An 8,957-nucleotide genomic window follows, 5' to 3' on the forward strand; every position below is an offset into this window, starting at 1 on the left:
GACAAAACTGATTTTTAAAGCAGTTTTTAAAGATTTTGGGACGCTATTAATTAATTATTAATAGTTTTAAATCATTTGTTTTATATTTTGACCATTAATTTCGCATGAAAAGCTGTTAAAATGTTGTTAATTAATTTAATTTAAATGAAGTGTGGCTATTGTCGGGTAGATGGAGACAGGTTCGAGGTTGAAAATGAGTGGTGATGGGCGAAGCAACGGTATGTAAAATCTCGATTTACAGAGCGCGTCCGCCATTTTTGATGCGTCAAAGTGGGGATGTTGTGAGCCCTAAGTTAATTTTACAAAAAATTTACGAAAGTGCCCGTATTTTTTTCAATTGGACCCCAATTAGCGCAACAAAGGCCAATCGTCGACGTTTCTGCGATAAGAATTGAGCCGCCAGTGAAAGTGTTTATGTGCAATCAAAATAAGAAGACTGCTGGTCAGCTCCTATCTGGAATCTAGCAGCGTGGCTCTTTGTTTCTGCCGCCACGACAAGTTCGTTTAATGGTGAGTAGAAGTTTTACGCTTTTTTCCTTGTTTTAACTCGAATTTGGCTGTGAGACGATGGAAATGGTGTAGTAGAAAAGATTGGTAAGCGGCATGCATGCCTTATTAAACACCTTGAGCATTGGCTTGCGTGTATCGCGTACAAGCAAGCTTTCTCTAGCACGGCGGATAGGTAAAAGGCGAACGATCAAGTGATATAATAAATAATGCTTAACACTATTTGTTTTACCGGCTCTTGATCGGCGAACATACGGGTAAACAAAAAATGTGCACGTTTCGCCGATCCATTACGAACTGGAAATTTTCAGATGTTTTCATTTTTAATCAGGAAAATGCGCATGTAAACATAACGCGCTTTCTAATGTAATATATTATGCACGTAAATATTCAGTTCTCGCAAAGAAAACCCAGTTTTTTAATTAAAATATACGAGAATTTTCCTTTTTTGTTGATCCATTGATGGACAACTTATCGTATTTTTCCATGATGTCAAAATTTTTGACATCTTAAAACTTTTTCATATTATTTTTTTACCAAAAAACTTGTTTTAGTGTTTATCAATCGCTTATTTTATGCATTTATTGAATTTCGTGCAAAATATAATTAAAATTTGTTTATTTTTATTCCCCAATTGCCTCTAATTTTACTATTTTTTTCAGAAATATTTAAGGTAAGTTGACAGGTTGTGTTGATGTTTTATTTATATTTTTTTTGGAGTGTCTAATAGTCCGCCTGACGGACGAACAAAATAAAATAATCTTCCGGTTTTAAACAGAAAAAATGCAGTAAAATTAGCTCTTATCACCATTGAATACATTCAAAGAGATCAGAGGAAACATTGAAAGTTCACTATTGCACTGAAAAGTAAATTATTTCTCTGGATGAACTACTGTTTCCTTTAAAGTTTTCACTGATTGTGGCTCTAGTTTCTGCTTAGCCAATAAAAAAAAGCTTTATATTGGTAGTCATGGCAAACGTTGCTGATTGTCATGAGATTTTTTCAACAAAATAGCAAAACCACTAATTAGCTGGAATCAGCAACTTATTTGCTCTTTTCTGAATTATTTTGAATAAGAAAAAGATCATGGCGATTCTCTTTTGCTGTTAAACTGCGTTGGAGAGGTAAAAATTGATATTGTTGCTTAAGTTTTGCGGCTTTAGATATTAGTTTACAGATTGTGAGTGTAGTGATCATAGAAAATGTAATAATGTAGATGCATAAAAGAAAATGTATTGTGTCTAAAATTTATGTGAAAAATCGGCGACAAAATTACAAATTTTCTTTGACACTATCAAAAGTCAAGGTAAAAAAAGTAACCGTGGCAACATTGCGACGTGCATGCCAATTTTTACTGATATTCCTATATGTTTTTCGATAAATTAATTTGTCAATAAACACCAATTAATTTGATAACTGAAAACTGTTTGAATTAAACAGAGAATATTTTGATTTAACTAGGATGGGCAGATATTATTTATTAGTCTAAATTATTTAATAAATTTATTCATAAATCCCGACGCAAAAAAATCGGACGATTGATTTATTTTATTCGCACGTTTAGCGGACCATTAGCCACGACCAACATTTTTATGACATAATTAAACGAGATTTTTTTGGCGTGTCAATTTTTTTTTTCAAAAGAAAAACAAAAATCTGGTAAATAGGAAGTGGTGCGGCGGAGTTTGGAGATAGCCTCGAAGTTGTGCCGGGAGAGAGCGGAGAAGAAAAAGCTTAAAAGTTTTATTTGCCGGTAATTTGAAGAGAATCCAATTAAAATGTTCGTGCGACTGGGGGAAATTATCCCCGAGGAAAATTATTGTTATAAAAGTTTGGATTCGCCCGCAAAGTTGCCGCCCGCTAGTCGGCAAAAGTTTTCGGCGAAAAGTTTGCGCGACGTACGGCAAACTTTCGAGGGGAGTTGGAGAGAAGCGCGCCCGGCAAAGTTTTTCCATGATTTCGGATTAAATAACCAACTAATGCGAGGTTTCTGTGTGCCAGTCGATTCAAATCAGCACTAAATCGCTTAATTTTATCACAAAAGTAATCTAATTTATTTATCCTTTTTTTTATTTAACTCGTTTCTTGAAACTGTCGTTAAAAAAATGCGTTTTTGCCTGCTTTTGAATGAAATACAAGCATGTATTGTGTCCCAATAGTTTCAAATTAAGACTAGGTATTATACAGGATGATCCAGTGTTCCCAAAAAGTATATTTTAATTTTTTTATCTATATATACAGTATAATTTAAACATATTTTCGATCTAAGTTGTGTATTTCTAAATGGATAGTTGTATATTTTTTTACTTTAGTGGATTTGTCATTAAATTTTCATTCCAGAAATGCCATACTTACTGAATATTCTATAATGGGTGATTTTAGAAAAATATCCAAATTTTTAGACTTAATTTTCTATTTACCTAACCAAAATACATTGTATTTTGGCACACCTAGTTTTGTAACATCTCTGTATTGTATACAGGATGAGTCAAAACTTGATGTATTTTTCTCCACAATTTCAGACGAAAAAAAACCCGGAAATTAGACAGGGCGTCCCAGAAATAAGTGCAAGTATTTTAAGGGGTGGTAGATCTCAATAAAAGAAACATATTTTCTCTTTATCGTTTTTCAAAAAAAAAGTTAAAAATAACGGAGTTATTTTACTTTGAAAATTTCCAAAAAAAAAAAGATTTTTTGCTCAAATTTTGAGAACCACTGGATCTTTTCTGGATCTACTACCTATGTTGTCATATTATCAAGAAATTATGTTTTTTAATTAAATAATAAAAAAAATCCAAAAAAATTCCGAATTTTCAATTTTTTTTTTCGCCAAAAAAAACTCATAGGCGTGTTTCTGGGGTTGAACTTTTGTACCAGTTAAAATACTTGCACTTATTTCTGAGACATCTTGTATAAATGAACATTATTATAACCAACTTTATTTTCTGATAAATAATTTTTATGTCCCAAATCGGTGTTTTCCGCTAATTTTCTGTTATATAAAGATTATGCAAAGAGAAATAAGGTGATTAATAAATAAATTGCCTCGTAAAAAGTTGAAGATAACTAACCGAAGTTGAATATCGAAGTGGAACGAGCGAGAAAGTTGAGACAACACACAGCGAAAGCTTTGACGCTACCGACGAGCTTTTCGTGGAAACTTAATTAAAAAAGTTAGCGGCGGAGTTCCAGAAAGCCTCGGGAAGAAAAAAACAGCGGCAAAGCGCGATTTAAAAAGATTTTGTAGATAAGAGACAAAAAAGTTTTTTTTTGTTATCGTTTTGCATTTGATGGTGATACGAATTATGGCACTATCTATACTAAAAAGTTGTTATACCTCTTATATGTATACACGGCCGTCCCATATAAGAATGCACATTTCAGGGATATTGAAAATCAGAAAAATTAAGTTTATGAAAAGCCTGTAGCGTTTGTTCTTATTTAGGATACTGTGTAGAGTCTCTTTATATATCATCAAAAAAAATGTTTTACCTACTTGTACTTGAGTATTTTTTTATATAAATATTATATTATTCAATATACAATTCTGGAAGGTATAGTTTAATTTTAGCATTAAGTGTAGTTTATTTAATTATATTAAAAAAAATGGCTTTACACAACTTTTACGTTTTGCAGGTCGGCGCCTTGATGTGCGACAATGAAGCCGATGGTGCCTCCAGGAGCGTAACGTAAATAGAAAAAAAGGATCCAGTGAAGAAGGAAGAAAAAGGGTCGTACCTAGGTCGCGGTTGTGTAGCGTAGGGGCGCGACGGTAACGCGCAGCATCGCGGGTGCCTCGCTCTATGACGTGGCAGCCGAGCGCCGCCTGAGCAGTGCAGTGCGTGCTCGCCACCGCCCGCGATAAATGGACAAGCGTAAAATGATGGCGAAACGGCCCAGGTTCGAACCGCGCGGACCCATCTCCAACGGCCCGATGCAGGCGCGCCCCCTCGTGGCGCTGCTGGACGGCCGCGACTGCTCCATCGAGATGCCCATCCTCAAGGACGTGGCCACGGTGGCCTTCTGCGACGCGCAGAGCACCAGCGAGATCCACGAAAAGGTGCTGAACGAGGCCGTGGGCGCGCTCATGTGGCACACCATCATCCTCACCAAGGAGGACCTGGAGAAGTTCAAGACGCTGCGCATCATCGTGCGCATCGGCAGCGGCGTCGACAACATCGACGTCAAGGCGGCGGGAGAGCTGGGCATCGCCGTGTGCAACGTGCCCGGATACGGCGTCGAGGAGGTCGCCGACACCACGCTCTGCCTCATCCTTAACCTCTACAGGCGCACCTACTGGCTGGCCAACATGGTGCGCGAGGGAAAGAAGTTCACGGGGCCTGAACAGGTGCGCGAGGCAGCGCAAGGATGCGCTCGCATACGCGGCGACACATTGGGTATCGTGGGACTTGGACGCATCGGCTCGGCCGTTGCCTTGCGTGCCAAGGCATTCGGCTTCAACGTCATTTTCTACGACCCCTACCTGCCCGACGGCATAGAGAAGAGTCTAGGCCTGACGCGCGTCTACACCCTGCAGGACTTGCTGTTCCAGTCGGACTGTGTGTCGTTGCATTGCACGCTCAACGAGCACAACCACCACCTCATCAACGAGTTCACCATCAAGCAGATGCGGCCGGGCGCCTTCCTGGTGAACACGGCGCGCGGCGGCCTCGTCGACGACGATTCCCTCGCTCAGGCCCTCAAGCAGGGCCGAATCCGCGCGGCAGCTCTCGACGTGCACGAGAACGAGCCCTACAACGTGTTCAGCGGGCCGCTCAAGGACGCGCCCAATCTGCTCTGCACGCCGCACGCAGCCTTCTACAGCGACGCCAGCGCCACGGAGCTACGAGAGATGGCGGCCAGCGAGATCAGGCGCGCCATCATGGGACGCATCCCGGAGTGTCTGCGCAACTGCGTCAACAAGGAGTATTTCATGGGACCAGGCTCCTACCCCGAAGGTACAGGTAATGCTCAGGCCACCCACGAAAAAGAATAAGCAACGAGTGTATCAATAAGTCTTTTATCTTTTTATCATAATTAGTTTTAACGCCCCACTTAAGTTTTTTGATATGCTATGATTCTTTAATATTTTTATTCGAAGGTGGTCGCATGACTTATCAAATAATAATTCAATAATAAAAAAACACCTATTGTAATCGCAAAACATTTTCCGATGCACGTCATTAATCAAATTTAAAATACCGAGCAGCTCTTCATTTTACTTTATAGAGCAAATGTTTGTAACAGATATTTTATTTAGATTAAAGCTGCAAAAATTCGTTTGAACCGTATTTTATTATCGCTATGTTGGTGACATTGCGCCGTGTTCAGCAATGTTGTCCTTTATTATTTGACAAGTAATTATCCTAGTGTCAGTAATTATTTTGTATAATATTGTATTGTTGTTGAATCTTTGTTAGTAATTCTCGTGTTTTTGCCTATTTTCGTAATCTTTTTTTGAAAATTACAAACAATTCTTTTAAGAACTAAATTTTCGAGTTTTTTTATTGCATTTCTTGAAATTATGTGTTGAAAATATGCCAAAGTATTTAAACAGTCGAAGCAGAGAGCTTATGGCTTCCCTTTTTTTACTATTTTGAACGAGAACGTGACGATAAAGGTCCTTTATTAGCCTTGACTGCATTCAGAAAAGTAAGTTTGATTGATAAGCACATTATACCACTTTCAAAGTTAGTTTTTATTAAATTCTGTGATTATTAGTTTGTGCATTAATAGCACCCTCTTACTTGTTATTACCACGTTCGGCGTTGTAAGATGTACATCAATAAATAAATAACCCATAATAACACTTATAATAATCTTCATAATGAACTAGTTTTTGCCAATATGTAACAAGTAAAATCAACTATAAAACAAATAAATCAATTAATCACTAAAATATTAGTTATTAAATTAAAAATAAAACTTGTTTATCAATATAATAATAAAAAAATTTGTTTATCAAATTTAAATTAAGATTCACCTCATAAATCTATCACAATCTGGCAGCGCTGTCGCCACCGCTTGTCAGTCAAAGTTGATCACGTGCATTGGAAATTGTTGTGCAATTACTCATAATACCGTGATCGTTGTATCTTTTGCAGTGTCACCGGCCGGAGTTAACGGCGGTTACTACCAGAGCGCGCTGCCCGTACAGCAAGCGCACTCGACGACGCCGCACGAGGCTCCCCACGCAGTCACGCCCAGCGCGGCGCCTCCCACGCCTCAACCGGCGCCTCCCGTGGGGCCCGTGGCCGTGCCGCCGCACGCCCTCGTAAGTAATCTTTGACGCATACTATTTTACGCGTCCTATATATGCCGTACTAATGTTTTGTTTCAGCCAATCAGCGCGCCCGAAGCCGCGGCCAACCACCACCCGCCCAAGCCCGAGCCGTCGGAGGTGCACTAACGTCGCGGAGGCGCCGCCCTGCCCCCGCCTTCAGATTCATCGTCACGCGCGTCATACGTCATCGTTATGGTCGTCATGTTTTCGTTTGGGCCGCCATCAGCGGCGGCATACATATCGAGACGAGTCTATCTTCACACACATCACACAAACCCAAAACACACTTAGTTGTTCGGTTTCTGCTCGTTCTGGTTCTGTTATTAGTTCTCGGGGGGGGACGAAACGGCCCCCTCTAATTTTTTCTCATCCTGTAAAAATGTGCTTGGTTTTGTATTTCCCGCGCGCGTGTCTCCGCGCCGGTCTCTTTTATTTTTAGTGCGTAGTACATTTAATCAAAGGAAAAAACGCAAAAAAAAACAAATAAAAAAAGTAAAAATAAAATTGTTCAGCATTAAATAGTATATAAATGTAAATCATTTAGTTTTAATTTACTACACCACTGATACATAGTGCATTATTTTCATTTTTTCTCTTCTCTTTTACTTAAATAGGAAATTTTTTTGGTATTACTGATATTAACGTTCGATTTTTTTTTGTTGTTCAGTTTTTCCATTTTTTTTTTTTTAAGTTTTCTCTGTTCGGTGATTTATAGGTTATGAGCTGCCACGTTGTACGAATGGATAAAAAAAAAGCTAGCCCGATACTTTAATCTAAACGTGTTAAAGATCTTAGAGTGTAATAATTATATATATTATATATATAAAAAATGGTACAAAGTTGGCGTTTTATTTTGTCCAACATTTAACAGATTTTAACTTTTTTAAATTTTATTTTTAAATGGATCCCTATACATGGTATCCTAAATAAGTGCAATGTTTTAACCAGTAGTATATTTCTACCCCAGAAACACATCCATAATATCTTTTAAATGTTGAAAATTTTTCATTTTTATCTTATAAAACTAAAACCGTATATTAGCCGCGGAAATAAAAAAAAAGTGAAGCTTCGATAATGTGGGACAAAATAAAATGCTTGCGCTGTACATAAATAATTATTGAAGGACTTTTTGCGAAGCGTCAAGTTAAATTGAACAGAAAAAAATAAGCCCCGAAGAGGGGGGAGCCTAGTAATACTATCACATTCCTAGACTGTCGAGAAGTGTGTGCTACGCTCAGTATATTTTTGTAAAAAAAACGAACCCACGTCGACGAGCGCCAAAAACTAGAAAAATTTGATTAAAAATGGCGAAGTCGGGCTTTCCCCCTCCAGGTTTTTGACAGTGACACACAAACGGACAGTTGTTTAGGGCTAATGGACTTCCACAAAAATTTTCAAAATAAATATATGAAAATAACTGCTGTGGTTTTAATTTTAGCGATATAATAGTAATATAAACAAAACAAAAAAAAACTATGAGAGAATTATAAAAAACGGACAGATCCTTTTTTACTCTGGATATTAGGTTAAGATCAATCAGATTGTAAACCGTAGAGCTGTAAAATTGACTTATATAAAAATAAAAAATCTTTTTTTTCTTTCTTTTCGTGTACGCCTCTGTTTACCCATCTGATTTGCGCAAGCAAAATTAAATTCTAGTACAATATGAGCAAAAAAAACGGCGTCAGCGAAGGCTAAGAAGTGAAGATCGCTGTCATTTTATATGGGTACCGTTTGGTACTGTCCACGGACTGCCATCGATCGTCATTTCCAAGCCAACTGGACGCCGTAACTGCTGATTTGTAATATGATTGAAGAAAAACCTTGAGTGGCTCCAAAAAGTTTTTGGAAATGTTATGACTAAAGAATACAAGGACCAATAACACGCAAGAGATATATTTTTGATAATTTTTTTTGACTACGCCTATGGTGTATGCTGCTTATTTAGGTGGTATATTAAGTAATTACAAAAAAAAAGTATTAAAAAGTTAACAAAAGATACAAAACTAGTATCGACGTCATATCAAGTACATATAATATAAAATTCAATAATAAAACGCTTTATTTACCTATGAAACTTGAAAGCTGAACAAATCACCATTGTAATAAAGTTTATACAAAGTTCGCTACACAAAACAACCTATTAAAAATCGCTAAAACTGTCGC

General features: G+C 37.7%; 1 protein-coding gene across 3 annotated transcripts; it reads left to right on the forward strand.

Moving 5' to 3' along the window:
- Positions 1-224: 224 nt before the first annotated feature.
- On the forward strand, positions 225-8,264 carry LOC115886700 (C-terminal-binding protein). 3 transcript variants are annotated; one of them, XM_030905964.1, is made up of 4 exons: positions 225-510; positions 4,145-5,472; positions 6,613-6,782; positions 6,849-8,264. In XM_030905964.1, exons 2-4 carry the CDS (start codon positions 4,374-4,376, stop codon positions 6,915-6,917), a joined length of 1,338 nt encoding a protein of 445 aa, XP_030761824.1. In that variant the 5' UTR covers positions 225-510; positions 4,145-4,373; the 3' UTR covers positions 6,918-8,264. The 3 variants fall into 3 exon arrangements, with proteins under 3 accessions (XP_030761824.1, XP_030761826.1, XP_030761825.1); XM_030905966.1 differs by having other exon boundaries at positions 4,145-5,466; XM_030905965.1 differs by lacking the exon at positions 225-510 and adding an exon at positions 2,130-2,261.
- The last annotated feature ends 693 nt before the right edge of the window (positions 8,265-8,957 follow it).

This window comes from Sitophilus oryzae, unplaced genomic scaffold (assembly GCF_002938485.1).
Source record: "Sitophilus oryzae breed Bouriz unplaced genomic scaffold, Soryzae_2.0 scaffold_494_pilon_pilon, whole genome shotgun sequence".
In the NCBI taxonomy this organism is placed as follows: Eukaryota; Metazoa; Arthropoda; class Insecta; order Coleoptera; family Curculionidae; genus Sitophilus; species Sitophilus oryzae.